Source organism: Taeniopygia guttata, chromosome 3 (genome assembly GCF_048771995.1).
Source record: "Taeniopygia guttata chromosome 3, bTaeGut7.mat, whole genome shotgun sequence".
Lineage (NCBI taxonomy): Eukaryota > Metazoa > Chordata > Aves > Passeriformes > Estrildidae > Taeniopygia > Taeniopygia guttata.
The window spans coordinates 112,465,259-112,484,410 of NC_133027.1; the positions used below are offsets into that span (position 1 = coordinate 112,465,259).

Here is a 19,152-nt window from a genome sequence, read left to right on the forward strand (position 1 = left end):
AAGCTAAACACTGTTGTAGCAAAAGCTTCTCTCTTAACTTTCTCAATAATATTTAACATTCTTGTGCACCAGTACCTTAAAAGCCACTTTTGTAACTCTTATATCTAATACTGATGGTAGTAGCCTTTTCTCATTGCCTTTTGCTTGGCATCTGGCATGTTACCAGATTGAGGTGTTCTAGGAGAGCCTAAACTAAGAAAACCATACCTCAGGTACACAGAGCAACATATATTGTCTGGATAAATCAAATTTCTCCAATAGCTGCTGTTTGGGATTTACACTTATTTGTCATACAGACATGCAAATCTTCTTTTAAACAGAAAACTGCCAGCAGAGGTTGACAATACAACAATATCTTGTTATTTCATGGCATGTTAGTATTGAGGCTATTATTATGATGAACTTTGAAAAGCTGAAAATGTTTCTCTGGGTTAATTTTCAGTCAGATCAGTAGACTAATCCAACTCATGATATATATTGCACAAGAGTAGCAGGGGAGGGAGCTGCAGCCACAGACTACAGTGCTCACTGGGCACCTGCATGGGCTTTGGCGGCCTTAATCAACTGGCACTGATCCCACAGTGGTTAACACAAGCAAAAAGAACCCAGTAAATACTTCAGGACTGCATTGCAGCTGGATGTGTGGTGAAACAGTTTGTCCATCAAGGATTGTTAGCTTAAATGGATCAAAGGAAGCACTTTGTCACCACAATGGGTTGAAAGAGAAATCACCAAGTTCAGGTGAAAGCCCATATGGAATCCCCATTTCACTCCCTTTTACCAGTTTCTGCCGTAGAGTATTTTCAAGAACAGCTTAGAAAAATGTGAAAAAAAAGTTTAATGATGACTTACAAATATACAATACTTACATTTTCAAGAGTTACAAAAATGGCATACTACAGAAACCAAAAGCTTCCTCCAACCTTTGGAGGAACATTTCCCAGTTATTTATTTACAAAGAAAAATTACAGTCACTTTTCATAGTGTCACATGTTTACATAGAAGCATTTCTCAGTTGAAAAATATCTTGCAGCTTACCCAGAGGCAGTTTTTGCAGTCTGAGCTCTACACCCATCTATCAAATCAAACATTCTAGCAGCCTGTTAAGCTGACATGACACAGCATTTTTATAATTTAACAGCCTTTGTTTGGAAATATGTACAACCCAGATGGATAAACTGATGCATAGTTGTTGAGATTTCACCTGGTCTATTATGTATTGCTCATGATTTGGTAAATGGCATAGGCTACCTTTTTTAATTAGCTGGTGATGTGCCTTTAGAAAAAGGTGGTCTAATTTCCTTAGGGTATTTCCAGTTCTTCCTGAAAGGAATTTAGAATATAACATGTCCTCTGCAGGACACTTTTTCACATAATGAAACTTCTGTAATACATTCTTCCTTCTCTATCTACAATTCTTACCCCAGGTAAGAGACAAACTGAGCACAGTTTCCAAACTCTGTTCATTTCTGTTAGTTTCCTGAGGTTGGATGTTTCTTAGATTGTACTTTATTTAACCCAAAATTTTAAACCTTTCTTTAACCTGAGAGCAAACACTAGTATTTCTTAGTCTGTGTGTACTTAAGAGTTTTTTTATAGATTAGAATACTTGCAGTAATACAGCCAAAACACATCCAGCTGTTTTTTGACACCTTCATTATGTGTGCATACTTTCATGATTTTCAGGCCATGTAATTTTAACATGTGAACTCAAAAGAATCTTAATCTAGCTGAATGTAGTTTGGGACTACACATTTTTAACTGATTGTTTTTAATTAAAAATGAAGTGCCTCCAGAGTATGAGTTATGATTCAGCTCCAGATCTTTTTATATTCAAAACCAGAAAAACCTTGCCATCAATAGCTGTGAGCAGAGTTCAGAAAGTGTCTTCTAGCATTACAGTATTTCCCTACCAACAGCTTACTTCACAGACAAAATACACTCCTTTTCAAGCATCTTTAAAGAATGCCTGTGTTCTGGACTTTCTTCGTGCAAGAGCTTCTTGTTTTTTTCTTTCGATCTCCTCTTGAGAACATCTTCTATTTTTTTGTTCTACTGCAAACACTGTAAATAAAAAAAAACATGAATTAGGAGCTTCAGGTTTGTTCAATGTGTATTTTAACTTAGCCATTTCCAGCGTTTGAAGATCTATGGCAGGAGCACACTGTTCTGACACACCGGGCACCCAAGTTAAAAATGGCTCATCTATCCTGTCCCCAAGGCAGGAAGGGGGCAAGATGCATGACCTTTGTAGTGCTACTGATTACTGCCTCCCAATGAAAGCACTGGGATGCACACATTTGCTTCAAGGAAATTTCACTTGGGTGCCCTTCAAGTGAACCTTATGACATCAGAGTCAACATAGGAGATGGCGATGGGTTAAGAAAATTAAGGCTATCAGAGTGAAAAGGGCTCTACAATTTAGTGAGTTAGGCAGAGATATGAACATGGAGATAGTATAGACACAGGGGTCAGATACAGTACAGGTGTCACACAAATAAAACAAGATAGGTTGAAAAAAGGTCAAAAGTAGCAATAAAAATTGGCAAAGGAGACAAGAACATGATAACTGCACATAGCAATTTATATGGTGTGCTACAGAATTATAAATTCCCATACTATAAAATCCTGACCTCACTGGAACCAACAGGAACACTCCTTGCACGTATCAATAATTTTACCATTTTTTATACACCAATTTCCAATTAATGTATTTTTAATAAGTATTCAAAGTGAATAAATAGAAAAAAGGGTATAACTTTTTTGGTTCTCACAAAAAAGTGTCCATGAAAAATTAAATAGCAATTTTTGAAAGGACCGCTTAATATCTCCTTCTTGGTTAATGTCCTTTCCCTCAAAATTTAAGATGAAGAAAGCTATGGTTTATCTGTAAAGAAAATCTATGCTATCTTCTTTCATTCCTTTACCCTCTAGAACATTACACAGAATAACAAGTTATCTCTCCCCTTTTTTCCCCCTTACAATCCAAAATTGCTGCTTTCCATGTATATGCTTCTCTGCTGGGGAAGAAACAGATAAAATACTCATTCTTCAATAATTAATTGTTTTGTTGCCTTTGCAACAGGGCTTCTTTATAATGGAGGTTAACACAGGACACTCTTAAAGGCATGTTTTATCAGGATGAATATTGAGTAAAACTTTGCCAAGCTGTGAGATCAAGTAAAATAAGACTGACACTTGACTGGTTCTCCATTTCCCCAGTAAGTAACACTGAGCATGGAGTATTACTGATGGTCTCTTGGCAATAAAGAAGTGACTGACCTCTCCTCTGGATGAAAGGGCATCTTAGTGTTTAGACTGATAATACAACAATATTTCACTGGCTATTTCAGCCACAGAGCAAAAAATAATAGAGGCTGAGCACTGAAAAGTATCAAGTGATTTGAGGGTATAACCTGTGTCTTCTTCCCCTGTACCATCATTAACTAGGGTTTTACTATGTATCAAAACACCAGTATTTTTAAGTAACAGTTAAAAAAAATAGTATGCTGAGCGCTGCATCAGCCTACAATTCATCCTAGGAACCTGAGTGTCTGTGAAGAGAGGGTGTGAGGTATTTAGAGAAGTGGAAGGGAAATAGATGTCCTGAACTACAGGAATTCAAGATATGCATCAAGACAATTTAATTTTTGGGAAAATCACCTCCAGATTCTCCTTAGAACATCTGCCAACACCTTAACTGAAGAGATGAATACTGAAGCCTATTTTAAGCTGCAATACAGTACAAATTTCTCTGACATTCTGACTACAGTAAAACAAACAAGCAGTCTAATAGTGACACAACAAAGAAAAATACCTGATGTAGTCTGTGCAAAAGACTCTGAAAGGTGTCTCTTGAAAGGTGATTTCTTATTGTCAAGCTTGCGGTGCAAAGTCACGTTCACCTGATTCTTGCTTCCTTCCAAACCCTGCAGAGCAATCCCAATGCCAGAATGATTCCCTGAATTTTCAGACCCTACATGAAGACCACCCTGAGAATTGTTAATCTTTCGGAACTTAAACTTTAAAGGCACAAGTGAAGTTTTGTTACCAGAGCTGCTACTTGGAATCTTTCCCGCATTATACGAGAAATGTGAGCTGTCAAGCGCTTTTCTACTAAAAATATTTACTGCACTAACAGGACTTACTTCAGAACCTGTCTCTCCTGCTGGCACAGAATTTGACCTGTACCATTTCCCTGAAACAGTCTTTGCAGTATCTTCAGAAGCATCTTGATGACAGTTTTTAGGCAGTGTGTATTTACACTCCACAGAAGGACCTGAGATGGCAGTCTGAGGATTTGAGATGTTCTTACAGTTCACTACATGACCTGTTGTGGCCAGCCCATGCACTACCTTTGATGAATTCCTACAGGCATCATTTAGTGAGAGAGCCTCCTGTTTTGCATTTGTTTTTTGTGCCAAGAGGAGATCGGGTAGTCCTTGTTTAGATGCTGGGAAGCTGTTATCAGCATTTGATCTGGAGTTAATATTGGCTCCTTGAATAGTTCTAATTTTTTCATTTCCTTGTTTAACATCCTGGCTCTGAGTTTGCTTTTCTATATCATCACACACCTGATATAACAATTCATCATCCTCATAGTTTGCATCCCAAAGACTATTGGATCCACAAAACTCACCCAATATCTCATCAGAGAATTTTGGTTCATTACAGTCATTAAATGACAGAGGACATTTCTTTCGTATTTCAACTTGATTTGAGTGACCTATACTAGCTTGGTTAACCGCTTTGGTTAGATCATTAGGTTTTGTATTGGTAGAAACACTGGATGACTGACAGGAGACAGTTTGAGTGATATTCCCAGGTTTTCCTGCTGGTTGTCTATGAGGATTAGGGCTTGATGAGAAAAGAGGAAGAGCACCGCTTTTAGGCTTAGTAGATTCATTTCCATTCTTCATTTCAGATTGTACTGAAACAGGAATATGGTTCAAATCACTATTTTGGGTACTCCTCCAAACAGATTTAGTTTTATCTGGCTTAACATCACATTTACCATGCAAGGCCTTTGTCTCTGTTTTGGTGTTTTCTGTCTTACATGGCTTTTGTAAAGACAGTGATTTTACGTGTTGCAAGTTTTTACAAGAATGTTTCAAAGGTGAACTCTGCAAAGTGTTAGATTTGTTTACAGTCCCCAGAAAAGTTACTAAATTGCCACTATTTCTTTGCTTTGTTCTGCTAGCATCACTGAATTCATGCACAAATGAATTTGCAGGAATTTGTGGTGGTTCTTCTGTACTTATCAATTCAGGATTTTGGGTTATTTGCATCACAAAAGAGTCATCTGCCAAAAGATCTGTATCCCAGTCATCAAAGTCATCATGAACTACTCCAGCAAGCTTAGCAGAGGCCACCAATTGTGCCTTCAAAGAAGGAGGATTTTTTTTTGTCAGGGTGTCAGTATCAGCTTTTGGTACAGTCTGGTCCACATTTCCTACTGCAAACAGAGTATCTTTTTGACGTGCCTCTGAATTACCATGCTGTGTCTCTTCAACTTTCTCAGGAAGATTCTCCTCCTCCAAGGTACTTTTAATTTTATGAAAACTATTATTTAAAGAAGTATCTGACAATCCTTGGCTCAACTGTCCGCTGCACTTCTGGGTAGAAGAGTCAAAAAGAGCATGAAGGGCTACTTCAGCCTCGAGGTCTACAGACTTTTGACTGCTGGACTGACAGGGCTCTGCCACAGGGATGCCAGTGCTCTTTCCAACTGGTTTTGGGGAGGCAGCAGGATCTACTTCAGATCCTTCACCAAGGAGTGATTTCTGGCTCTTCGTATTTATTCCATCTTTAGAATTACTTGGAGGCTCTGAGGTGGTCTGGATGAAGTTGTGACCAAGCTTCTCCTGTTCCTGAACAGCATCTAACTCTACTAGATTTTTGTCAAACTCCTTAGCCAATTTCATGAGTTCCTCTTCGGGATTTTTTATTTTAAGATCTCTGGATTAAAAAGAAAATACAGAAAATAAAGTCAGAGCTACTGAGAAAGTTTGGCCAAGTTCAGTTACATGACCCTATGAGCTGTTCACTCTCTATTTTAACAACTACAAAGGTATGACTAAATCCCACTGCTTCCAATATGCAGTCAACATCCACTCCCTGCATGAAGACATAACAAGTCCACAGTTAAAAGCATTCTACATGCAAATGCACAATTCTATGGTTCACTAGACACAGAAGACCACATAGCCTTTTTCATGAAAGCCCAGCTTTGATGGGCAAGACAACACTGTAACTTACCTTGTACAACTTAACTTCATCCTAGCTCGCCCTTTTACTACTATGGGTGTACACGGAATAGCATCATCACCAATCCATGTTCCTAAAAGGGAGTCTTCATTACAGGCTGCTTTTTCATCCTGAATAATGAGATTTATAATGCTTAGAAGATTGATTTCAGATAAAGACTGGATTAGACACACATCTTACTTGAGTCAAAAGTTGCTAAACTAAATAAACTGGATGAAACCTGTTGAAAGCCACAGATAAGAACAAAAAAAAGTGCAGTGACATTACTGCACATTGTGAGATTACTGCAACATTGTCCACCAATAGTTGCATCACTTTAATTATGCCAAGCTAAAGCAGGAACTTCAATTAAAATAACTGAATTATACTTTTGGCATGAAAATCTAGTAGTCTACTTCAGGTTTACACACATTCATGTTACAAGCTGTCATCTAGTTTATTCCAGTATACTACTAAGGAGCTGGCTGAGAGGGCAGCAGCAATAACAAATTAGAGACCTTAAAATAATTACATTCTGTATGCTTACAGAAAAAAATCTGACTTCTTCCACTACAACTAATTTATAAAAGGAGCCTTTAAACAGAATTAAGTGACATTTAGAAACTAAATGAAATTGTTTCAGAGCTTCAAAGTTCAGGCTTGAATTTGAATTCTGAAATGAAGGAGATACAATCCTGTGATGAATTGTTTAGAGGGGCAGAGCAATAGAATGTAGGAAATTACTGTGTGTAAGCCAGCAAAAGTAATTTGAACTTTATTAACTTCTAGGGTTATTTAAAATAGGTTATCTTATTCTTAGTAAATTTAAGGTTATTTGAAATTTATTTTTGTTTAAAAAAATAAAAACATAACCAGCAGATTACATTTATGGCAGAACTGTAATAATTTAAAAGGTATGCAATTACATCCCTTATCAATGATTTTCCAATTCTTTTAGTATAATTTCTCACAAATATGCTAAACAGTAAATATATTTTAAACAGACCTGTCAAAAAAGCAGGCATGTTTTGCAAGCTAAATACTACACATCTATTTTAGGAATTACATGTTTTCTTCTTGTACTCAAAATGCAACAGCACTTTGGTTTCGACTTTCTGGGCTGTGGACATCAGGTTCATGGCAAGAGGGAAAGGGCAGATACTGGGGTAAAGAGGAAAATTATTTATAGTATTGAAGCAAGGTTACTATGTTTATATTATTGCAAAATATCTCTCATCTCGGTCATGTTCTTGTAAATCAGCAGTCAATCAAGACCGTTCAAAATGCTTAAAAACAACTGTCAAATAAATCCAGTATTTGAAGAAAGTCTTACCTTTAACAGATGAGTAATTAAGGATTAAAAACATAGTATTCTTAAGAGCAAGGGCAGTAAACCTTGTATTCTGAAAGTAAACCTTTCTAAAATAGAGCTGCTGCAAGTTTCTTCATGTGTCCTTTTTTACAGCATCTGTGACTCACACGACAATCAGCAAATGCTATGCTGACTATTTTAATTCAATCCCATTCTATAAACTAGTTTTCTACATGCCCAACCCTTACCATGACACTACTGTAACTAAAACCAAGGCTAAAGCTGAAGCACCATTCCCTTTTGATTACTGCACATGCAGAGCATTGTTTTAGAAAGTTACAATTACCTGAGGAGCAATACGATTAACGATCTCCGAAATTTCTACTGTGCATCTACTGGTAGACTGCTTGCTTTTTCCATTGCCTATGAAAACAAACAAACTTCTTAAAATTTTGGAATCTATCCAGTTTGTGAAGTGCAGTATATCTCAAATAATTCAGATAAACCTGTAAACATCGGAGATTGATTCAGTGCTGTACTGAAGAATTTATGGGTTTATAAAAAATGTAAAATCAAACAACCGTTGTAAGAGAAAAGAACCTTTTTCCAAGGAACCATTTATAACTTTTGCTACACTCACACTCAAACAATGTCCTGCAGTTTGGATTTTGGTATTACCTAATCTGTGTGCAATTGGTGAATGAGAATCCCAAAAGATTTCTTGCTGTGTCTCAGTGTCATTAATAGGAGAGCTGAAAGTAGGTATTCGGGATTTCCTACTCAATGATCTCTTTGGTGTCTTATGTAAACATGGCTCTGTGTAAAAACAAAGAGGATCTTTATTAAAAAACAACAGATAAACGGCAAAAATCACTTAGAATACAGAACACGTCAAGGCAAAAGAAAATGCTTTGGGAACATCAAGAATAAAAATCAAGTTCACACACACCAGGATTGCTTTACTCACAACAGGAATACTGTTCATAACTAGACATTAAATACAGGACTCTGCCAATTATATCCCCACAGAGATTAGAGAAAATTACATGATACTGACACCTTTGCACCCAGGATCTGATTGTAATGATGTCAGTTCTTACACTTGAGAGAACACTGACTTAATCTTCTATTAAGAGAAAAATTATGTATACCTCTATGAGAGAATATTTTGTATTCCTGCTTGCTTTGTGTCTTTCACCCAGACTCTGAGCTGAACTACTATTTTAATGGGCCTCCAAACCACTCTGGGTCATAACCTACATTTGTCTGGATCTCCTCCACTGAGCCCTTCCAGCTAGGACTATTAAAAGCAGGAATATAGCTATTCAAAACCTGCTTGCAGCTGCCTTTGATCAGTAAGTGAACTAAACACCCTATGTGAAACTCAGCTAGTCACCCCTGCCCTTTAGAAATGATGCTGTGGATGTGGAAGCCTACGGAAATAATTTAAAAGATGCTATCACTACGGGAGGAACATCTTAGAGAATGTTTTGCCCTGAAGTGCCTAGCATGGCCATAGAGGTTTTATCCTCTCCTTGGTTAGCTCTCAGTATTTGCTGTGGGAATCACAGAATATGTGAGGTTGGAAGGGAGCACACTGGGTCACCTTGTCCAACCTCCCTCCTCAAGCAGAGTCATCCCAGAGCACAGGCCACAGGATTGTGCCCAGATGGTTCTGGAATATCTCCAGTGAGGGAAACTCCACACTCTCTCTGGGCAAAACGTTCCAGTGCATGGTCACTGTACAGCACAGAGGTTCCTCCTCATGTTCAGGTGGAATTTCCTGTGCATCAGTTTCTGCCTGTTTCTTGTGCTACTGCTCAGCACCACAGAGCAGAACCTGGTCTTTGCACCCTCTCTTTAGATATTTATACACATTGATGATGTGCCCTCTGTTTTCTTTTTGCAACGCTAAACAGACCCAACTCCCTCAGCCGTTCCTCGTAGAAGACATTCTCCAAACCACTAACCAACTCTGCAGCTGTCTGATGGACCTGTTCCAGGAGCTGCATGTTTCTCTTGTCCCGAGGGGCCCAGAACTGGTCACAGTATCCCAAATGTGGCCTCAGCAGGGCTGAGCAGAGGAGAAGGCACACCTGCCTTGACCTGCCGGCACTGCTCTTCTTGCCGCACGCCGGGTACCACAGGCCTGCCCGGGGCACGCTGGCTCAACCTGCTCTCCACAGCAACAGCCCCTTCCTTCCCAGGGGCCGAGCGGAGATTTACAGCGCACCGACCCCTCCTCACGGCTCGGCCGCGCCTCCCCCGCGGTCCGAGACACGGCGGGCAGGGCCGGGGCCCCCGGGGGCCGCTCCCGCCGTACCTGCAGCGCGGGGCGAGCACGCCGCCTCCCCGGCGGGCAGGCCTCGGCCCGCGCCGCCTTCCACCGGCCCCTCCTCCGCGGGGAGCTCCGCCCGCCGCCGCGCCCGCTGCTCCTCGCCGCCGCTGCGCCTCCTCAGGGCGGCGGGCCCGAGGGACAGCCCCCTCCGCCGGCTACCGGGCATGGCGGCCGCTGCGGCAGCACCGCGCCCGTCCCGCCACCGGCGGCGCCGCCATTTTGCCGGGCGGCTCGCCAGGCCGCCGCCGATTGGCCGCCGCCGCGGCGCCCCCAGCGGCCATTGGCCCCGCGCTGCGGGGGCGGGCGGGCGGACGCGGCGGAGAACTGCGGCCCCGCCCCGCCCCGTCCCGCCCCGCCGCCCGTGAGGCGCTGCCGGGTTCAGCCGCCCGTGAGGCGCTGCCGGGTCCGGGTGCCCGTGAGGCGCTGCCAGGGTCCCGCCGCTACCAGGGTCCCGCCGCTGCCCGTGAGGCTCTGCCCCTGAGGCGCTGCCCGTGTCCCGCCGGTGCCCGTGGGGCGCTGCCGGGTCCCCGCTGCCCCTGAGGCGCTGCCCGTGTCCCGCCGGTGCCCGTGGGGCGCTGCCGGGTCCCCGCTGCCCGTGAAGCGCTGCCCGTGAAGCGCTGCCCGTGGCCGCTGCCCGTGAGGTGCTGCCCCTGAGGTGCTGCCCGTGAGGCGCTGCCCGGGTCCCACCGCAGCCCGTGAGGCGCTGCCCGTGAGGCGCTGCCCGTGTCCCGCCGGTGCCCGTGGGGCGCTGCCCGGGTCCGGGTGCCCGTGAGGCGCTGCCCGTGTCCCGCCGCTGCCGGGTCCCGCTGCCCGTGAGGCGGTGCCGGGTCCCCCCACTGCCCGTGAGGCGCTGCCGGGTCCCGCTGCCCGTGAGGCGCTGCCGGCTCCCCCCGCTGGGCGCTGCCGCCGCCGTGGTTCGGTGAAGCCCCGCTGCCCCCGCAGCTGGGGAGGGCAAAGCTCAGCCGTGGGCAGAGGATCAGGGTGTGCCTTCCTGCGGAACTTTGTTTCGCCTGAGGTGCCCCGAATCTACCCAGTAGCAAATTGTGGGATGACACCCTGCTGGGTGGCAATGCTGGAGGGCTGGAAGATCTCTGACAGACTGGATTGATGGGCCAAGACCAAGAGTATGAGGTTCAACGAGGGATTCTGCACTTTAGAAATTGGCAAATGCAGCAAAAGGACCTGGGGGTAGTGGTCACAGCATGTGCCCAGGTGGCCAAGGAAGCCTGTGGCATCCTGGCCTGTATCAGGACCAGTGTGACCAGCAGGAACAGGGAAATGATTCTTCCCCTGCACTTGGCACTGATGCAGCTGCACTTCGACTGCTGTGTCCAGTCTGGACACCCCAATTCAGGAAGGACATGGAGGTGCTGCAGCGAGTCCAGAGTAGGGCGATGAAACCGGTGAAGAGTTGAGGAAACAATTCTTACAAGGAGCAGGTGATGGAGCTGGGGGTGTTCAGCCTGGAGAAGAGGATGCTCGGGGGTGACCTACTTACTCTCTACAGTTCCCTGAAAGGACATCGTAGCCCAGTGGTGGTCAGTCTCTTCTCCCAGCAGCAAGATGAGAGGAAATTGCATGAAGCTGTGCCAGGGGAGGTTTAGGTTGGACATCAGGAGGAATTTCTTCACAGGAAGAGTGGTTCTGCATTAGAATGGGCTGCCCAGGGAGTCACAGTCCCTGTAGATGTTTAAGGAAAGTCTGGTTGTGGCACTTAGTGCTGTGGTCTAGTTGACATGTTGGTCATAGGTGGGACTCAATGATTTCAGAGGAGTTTTCCAATCTAATTGAGTCTGTGAGTCTGTGAAACCCAGCAGACATAAGTAATTTCATCCCAGTGAGGCAGTTGATGCTGGTGAAGATACACTTACAGAATCTAAATTTGGTAAATAAGAAATTAATATGGGGTTCCTGTGATGTTACATCATTATTTTAAGCAATATAAATGCAAACGTATGTATATGTTATGTAACAATGTGAATATTTCCTCCCTGAGCCTCTAAAAATAAATATACAAACCTATTTATTCAGCATATAGAAGTGAACTACTCTGTACTTTTTTTCCCCTTGCTTTTCATTTAATTGATTGGGAGTACTTTGGGATCATTCTTAATTTGTAACATGTAAGCAGTGGGTTTCAGGGTGGATCAGGAGTAAGAAGTTTTGAAGTCACTAAAGATTAATTCCCTGAGCCATGAAACCTCTTCTTTTCACCTGAGGCCTCAGGCGAAAAATATGTTTTTTCACTTCTCCATTCTCATGGGTGTAATTAAAGCCAATAGAACACTTTTTAACAAGCAAAAAAAAAAAAAGGTACTATGTATTAAACAGAGTAACTGTATCATATATGTGGCAAATTTATAGCAAGCACAGAAACTTGTGACATTTGAGTAGTTAACTTGTTTTTGCTCGACCTGTAAAGTATCAAGTGGACTTTAAACTATAAAGAGGACTGAAAAAGAGTAAAGAATGAGGCTTCAAAATCCATCATAGATGTCTGAACATTGCTACTGCCTTGTAATCATACCAGTGTGGGTAGAGCTGTACATCAGCACCAAGTGTGGCAAAGCTGTGCAGGATATTTTTCATTGCCGGTTTGCAATATAGTAATTAAAAATGGCTTTTCTGCACTCCATGCAATAGGCACTATGTAAGGTACCTGCTGCTTATTTACGGTTGGAAGAAACTTTGTACATCAACAGCAGATACATCTTGAGGGAATGCAAAACATTAAAATTGACACACTTACTAGAAAGTATTACTAAATCTTGATGTCTCCTACCACTTTCCAGCAGCTTCTTAGCAGCTGGGTACTGTACAGTGATCTGCCTTTGTATTTCTTTCTGTTAACAAGCATAATCTGAAATACTGTCATCAGTAATTAAAATTAAGTAACATCTGTCATTTTGCAGTGCCTCCTTTGATTTCTTCCTTTCTCTGAGCTCTTTGTTCACTAACCCCATTCAGAAAATGTGAATATTTGCCACGGGTCTATCACACATTTGTGAGGTTTTCCTCATGCAGGAAAAGCATGTTGGGGAAAAAATAGAAGCATATTTAACATGTGCTTCATTCTGCATGGGAGATCTTGTTGCATCCATTTAAGCCCATATAAAGTTGTGTTGCCAAAAGATGGCAAAACCCAAAATAATATGCATGTGCAGACAAGCTAAACAGGTTCATAATGGGAGAGAAATCCCACTTTCCTAATGAATAAAAGTGTGTGTGTCACTGCAGCTGAAGAACTCAGCTCTGAGCTGATAGTGTGTGTTAAGTTTAGGAATGCAGTGATGTTTAGAAGGCTGTGATGTTGGAGGGTTTCTCTGTGGAGCTGTAGCCTCAGGGAGGAGGGAGTTTGGAGGGAGTTTCATTCCCTTGGTGTGGCACGAGCAGCTGGATCAATGGCTAATTGTGGTGGGGCTGTGTTCCAGGGACTTGCAGCAAACTCCTAGTGCTGCAGTTGGGAGTCCTACTTTCAAATCAAAAGGGATAAATAATTCAGGAGATTGAATGACTAATAAAGTTAGTTCCGTTTTTAATAGTAGTATAAACTGCCTGAGAACTTTTCGCTTTATATTATGAGACAAAATCTAAAATGAAATTAAATAAATCTGGCATATCTTACAAGTTTCCTAAGAATTTCACACTGGTGTAATGAATTCATTGAAAATAGGACTGAAAAAGGCTCATTTTTAAAGTCTTTTGAACACAGAACTTTTAAGTGAAGATTTTTCTCTTGGACAGAGTATGTCTCATTAGTGAGTTTTTCAAAATACCTAATATATTGCATACATAAAAAAAAGAAAGGGAAGTGACTACATTATAGTTAATCTTTCATTCTTGTTAGGACTGGGGAAAAGGGAAAATCAATAATAGTGATTTCAATGAAAATATCAAGATTTATGAGAGCATGGAAGTTATTATAAATAATGAAATTAATTTGAAAAATTAATTAATTTGCTCTTTTTTTTTCTAGTATGTTTTTGAATGCTCTGTGATATTTTCAAAGTGAGCTGTCTTGAGCTTTTTTGTTCCCAAACTACATTTCCATTTGGAAATTAATTTCCTTTTAACCACTGGAAATGAAGGAAACAAAACACACACACGCTCTCAGAATTTATCTCCAATGAAAACGTGTCTATGCATTTTGATCACCTGAGACCAGGTGAAGAAGCAAATTCTCCCAGGCATATTTCCCTTGGTTAATCTGTTTTTCAAATGGTATGGGTGAAAAATCTACAACTCAGTACAATGATATGATACTTTAAAAGATGTTTTCTACTAAGGAAGGAGCAGTGAGTAACCTGTAAGTAGCAATTTGTCTGTGTGTTTCTGCAGAGGGAGGCTCAGCAAAGCTCAGGGATGGCAGATGGGCACTGAGGGATGTAACTCAGGGATATCTTGGGCCCTGGGAGCCCAAACAAAAATGAACTAAGACACCTTTATAACATTTAATTATGAAAGTACAATATCTCCCACCTTTTCTCATCCCAGAAATCCTGTTTATCCACATATTCTCTTAAGAAGCCTTGAAATGTTCACTAAAATGGGGCACTGTGTGACAGCAAATTACACGTGTTAACAAGAAGAGATTTGTGTTTTGTTGCTGGTTTTAGAGAATATCTGAAATGGTAACTTAATGGACAATAATTCTTCCATCCATAGGGGAATGTAGGCATCGTGTGTGTATTTTTGCTTTTATTAATAGCATTTTGATAGTATGGTTATAAAGCTTGTCCTTGGCTTGCCTTGAAATATCATACTGACTTCACTTACTATAGAATGTTACTTTAATTTTCCAAGGTGAAGTGCTCGCAGAGCAGAAACTGGTGAGGAAAAAAATATGGCCAAAACAGTTACATATACCTTTAATTTTAAAGTGCTGTCCAGAAAGGTTTGCAGCAATTTTTGCTGATGCATAAATTGACCTAGACAGTAAATGATACATGACCTTAAAAATACCTGAAGTAGCCTTGCTTGGGAATTTTTAGTAGACAGTTATTAAATGTCAGAGTAATTTACACAAGCCTAGTTTATGCTTTTGCATTCTCTTTCTCTCTCTGCCATGCCATCCAAGAACCATAGAAGCATTAAAAATATTTTACATATATCTCTTTCTTTTTTCCCTGTCTTCTTATCATAGAGTTTCATCTTAATTTATTTATCACACCTAGAAATTCTCATCAAATGTGGGACTAAAATGTAGCTCACAAAGACCTGATCCAGCAGAGCACTTAAGTACCTGCATAACTTCATTGCCATGACATTTTCCATTGCTCATTAACTGGAATTTAAAGAAATTTTTCCATTGCTTGGTGTCTGGGCATTTAGAGGAAATTGTCAGCCAAAATGGCTGAGCCATTTGGAAGAATTAGGTCAGGCAATGAACAGACTACAAGTTTCAGAGATCTGGAGGGAGCACTGGAGGTTCAGACCCCTGGCAGAAAACTGGAGATAGCCATTGGGAGTGCCTTCCAGGTATTTATTGTAATGTAGACTTAACTCCACAGCTGTTGTCCAGTGATCAGAGTGAACTGCACTCAGGAGAGGAGTCAGGGTTGTGCAATACAGCAGAGACTTATGCCTTAAACCTTAGCTGGGCCAGTCAGTTTGAGTGCACTGCTGCCTGGAGACAGCTCAGCAGCTTCTCCTGGGACAGGTACCATCACCTGGGCACACCAGTGCTGTGCTGGCTTGCACTGGGGAATCACCAGGAGGAGTTTTGGGGCAGTCACCACCCATCCACTCAGTTATTTGCTGCATCTCTCCTTGTGTCAATGAGCTTTCACAGTGTCTCACTGATTTTTACTCGTGCCCATACTATTAGTTTGCTGTGACATGGAGGATGTGCTCTCCCTCTGCTGCTTTATTGTTCATATATGAAGAGAAGCTATAAACAAGGATCGAAAAATGTTCATAGAAATTGTGGCAGCAAGATTTTCTTTACTTTTGTTTTGTTTTGCTTTGCTTAAATTTGTTGATCCTGTTGTATTACAGCTCCAGGCTATCAAGTAGTGACAAATAGGTTTTCTGTTCTGTTCTCTTAGTTTCTGGATTATTTTTATCCCTTATAGGAAAGTTAGAGAGTTCTTTAAAGAACAGGAAAGAATGGGTTTCCAGCTTGTTTGGAAAGCCAAGCAAATATTGATCTGCTATATATCCTGTACATGACTTTTTTCATCAGACAAAAACTGAGCTGTGTTTCAGACCTCGACTTGCTAAAACTCTCACATATTACAGTGTAAATTAGTAACTATTCTGACAGCTACCAAACACAAAGCAGTGGATGGTCAGAGAGGAGAGCTTTTTGATCATGAATTCTGGAGAAGAAAATATACACTGCTTATTTATTTAAAGCAGGTTTAGCTTTTGTTCATACATCTGTTCCAGAATGTTTAGCCTAAATAGCTTACTAAAAAATCAATGATCAAACTAGTATGAAGGTCTCCAAACACAGTCATTCTCTCTGTTTCTCTAATACACTCAGCAATTTCTGGATAGACTATTCTATTTTTGTGTCGAGGGTTCATAGCTTGAAATTGAAAAAACAATTTCTGTTACTAAAGTGCCTTTTTTGAGGCTTTCATTTTGTAAATTCTATGCATTATCCTTTGAACCTGTACTCCATTAACTATAAGTCACAGTTTACATGGAAATGCTTAGCAATGAAGTCTCCCTATTCCATGTGTGTGTGTGACTCTTATTATGCAACATAAACTGCTGCTGATTTTAATGTTGGAGTGATTAGAAGTTACTCTCACCCAACATCAGTTTTCTAATAACTGTGTAATGATTTGAAGTCTAGGCCTGGTTCCTCATGGTCCTACAGGTGCCCTAGCTGCCATTATAATTGTTTTGGTGACAAATCAAGCTTGGGCTGGAATTTTAGAGCCCTGGTTTCAGGAATGAAGCAAGAGAAAAATTTCTGTTTCTGATGCCTCACTTGTTTTCTGGTGGAAGAATTGCTTTCTCTGGAATGATTGCTTCATCAAGCATTCCTTGAGGAATGGCACTTTCCTTAAAGAAGGATCGAGTTCTGGGTCCAGTGTCCCTTCCAGCTTCATATGCCATGGCTTGGTCATCTGAATTCACAGAGTGAGCAAACAAGTGCCCAGATAAGAATTAGACACCCTTTTGATTATTAATTTTTTCATTTCTTTTCAGATGGCTTTTCCTTTTGTTGTGTTGTTCACACATAATGCCTCTGACTCTTCCTATGTCACACTACATCTTTGCAGTAATTTTCTGTGCTGTTCTGTCCCTCTGGATTTTACAGCCATGGATCAGAAAGGAAGTGCAAGCCCTAGCAGAAATAATAAATCCACTGCAGGTCTTGAAGGTACTAATTTCTGCAAAACAAAATACTGCCTCAATTTTGTTACGGGCTAGAAGGGGTGATCAAAGTGAAATACATTCATTGTGGAATTGGTTTGCAAAGCCTGCTTCTAAACCATTACACACACTTTCTAGATTTCTTTTTCCCCACAAAAAAATTAAATAATGCTGTTGTGTCCTGCCTGGCCTGCAGCACTACACCCCACACAGGTCTTGTGCAAGGACTGTTCCCAAAGCAGGCCTGTCTCATGAGATGGACAAGGAAGTTATGTTTGCTTGGAAAGGGGTCACTGGATGTTATGGATCTGGATAACATGTTAAGATCTGTGAATGGCTGCACAATTCTCCACTTTTGGGTAATGCAAGAAACCATCCACACATTTGCTGCACTGGATTGCTGGGAGTCCTGGTCATCTCCCAGCTGCCAAATTGCCTGGTGTGCCCAGAACTCTGTGGCATATGTCCTGTGACTCCAGCCGGAAGGTTGAGGTGGTTGGTCTTTGCTGGAGTAATATGACATTTGAAAAAGTATTTTAGGAACTGTCCTATAATAGCAGGTATTTTTAATCTGGGCAATCTATCTAATTAGGTTCAGCCATGCCCCATTCCTTGTCTGATTGCCTGAGCATTTCCGCTTAACCAGTGAGGTTTATTCAATCAGGTGTCCTATAATGCTATTTCCTTCCTTGAGAGTATATGTTATCATCCCCAACACAGACTTAAGAATCCCTCTACTTTTTTTCTTATTTTAACATCTCTGTCTCCACAGTAAAGCCCTGTGCTTTAGTTAGGAGTCACCTAGCTGAGGAGAAACCTAGGTGAAACTTTGGATCACATTAGTTTTGTTTCTAAGGACCTAGAACATTCTTAAGAGACACAGCAGGTATAGAGCAAGCACAAATATAGGTAGAATCCCCATAAATTTAATACAAGCTGGTTAAATTATGGATTCAAATAGTTAACAAGATTAGAAATAATAAGAAATTAATACAGTTGCACAGGCAGTTGACTCACTATTACTGTCATTTCCTTTTGGCTTTATCCCCTTTATGGGGATAACAAGGTAAGAAATAACTTTGTTTCCTTTTATTGATTGGTTTGATATTTGAAATAAAGACAATTTTTTTTTGTCTGAAAAAGTCTTTTGTAACTTAATATTATGTTAATTAGAATGGATGTCTTTCTGAGCCTTATTTTCTTGTTCATTTGATCTAATTAGCTGATTAATTTTTAATTGCCTACTGAGAGATCTTTACCATGTTGTGATTTGTGTTTTATGTTTACATTTGGAAAACAATGGTATGCCTAAAATGACTCAAAAGTATCGTACTGAGGAATTTCTGCGAGGGATAATTGCAAATTATGATTTCTTCCTGTTTCCTGATTTTTACGCAGTCCATTTTCAGTTAATACTCATTAATCAAAAAGGTTTGTACAGTGTGGAGTAGTGAGAAGGTGTTTCAGTTAGGGAAGCTTCATGGCAGAGGGTCTGTCAGTTGGTGGTCAAATGGAAAATAAATCTCTTGGCTATTTATGAATTGCAGTGAACACTAACCAACTTACAACATGCATTCTTTTTCTCCACAGTAATTCTCTGAGATTCTTAGAATTAATGCATTAATAAGCTTAGAAATAGAAGTATAAAGTTCTAATAATGCCAAGTGTGGATTAAAACTTATTTTCTGGTGACAGAAAATAAATCATGGTTCTTGGCAAGTTATTTCAAGTTACTGCCTAATTATTTAAAATTTGCATCTTATTTTTAGACTGAATTAGTCTTGCTGTAACTTCTAGCCCTTTGATCTTATTCTTGCTCTGCCTGCTAGATTGAAGAGCCCTCTATTATCAATTTATCAATTTTTTGTTCCCTATGGGAGGCACTTGTAGCCTGTGATCAAATAATTCTTTAACTTTTGCTTTG

At 41.0% G+C, this 19,152-nt stretch overlaps 1 protein-coding gene across 2 annotated transcripts; it reads right to left on the reverse strand.

Moving 5' to 3' along the window:
• Positions 1–823: 823 nt before the first annotated feature.
• ETAA1 (ETAA1 activator of ATR kinase) lies at positions 824–10,169 on the reverse strand. Of its 2 annotated transcripts, XM_030269243.4 has the most exons (7): positions 9,882–10,169; positions 8,237–8,374; positions 7,905–7,981; positions 6,259–6,377; positions 4,149–5,958; positions 3,818–3,929; positions 824–2,064 (listed from the first exon to the last, which is right to left on the reverse strand). In XM_030269243.4, the coding sequence occupies exons 1-7, from the start codon at positions 10,060–10,062 to the stop codon at positions 1,949–1,951; spliced, it is 2,553 nt and encodes an 850-aa protein (XP_030125103.4). In that variant the 5' UTR covers positions 10,063–10,169; the 3' UTR covers positions 824–1,948. The 2 variants fall into 2 exon arrangements, with proteins under 2 accessions (XP_030125103.4, XP_030125102.4); XM_030269242.4 differs by having other exon boundaries at positions 3,818–5,958.
• Positions 10,170–19,152: the final 8,983 nt, after the last annotated feature.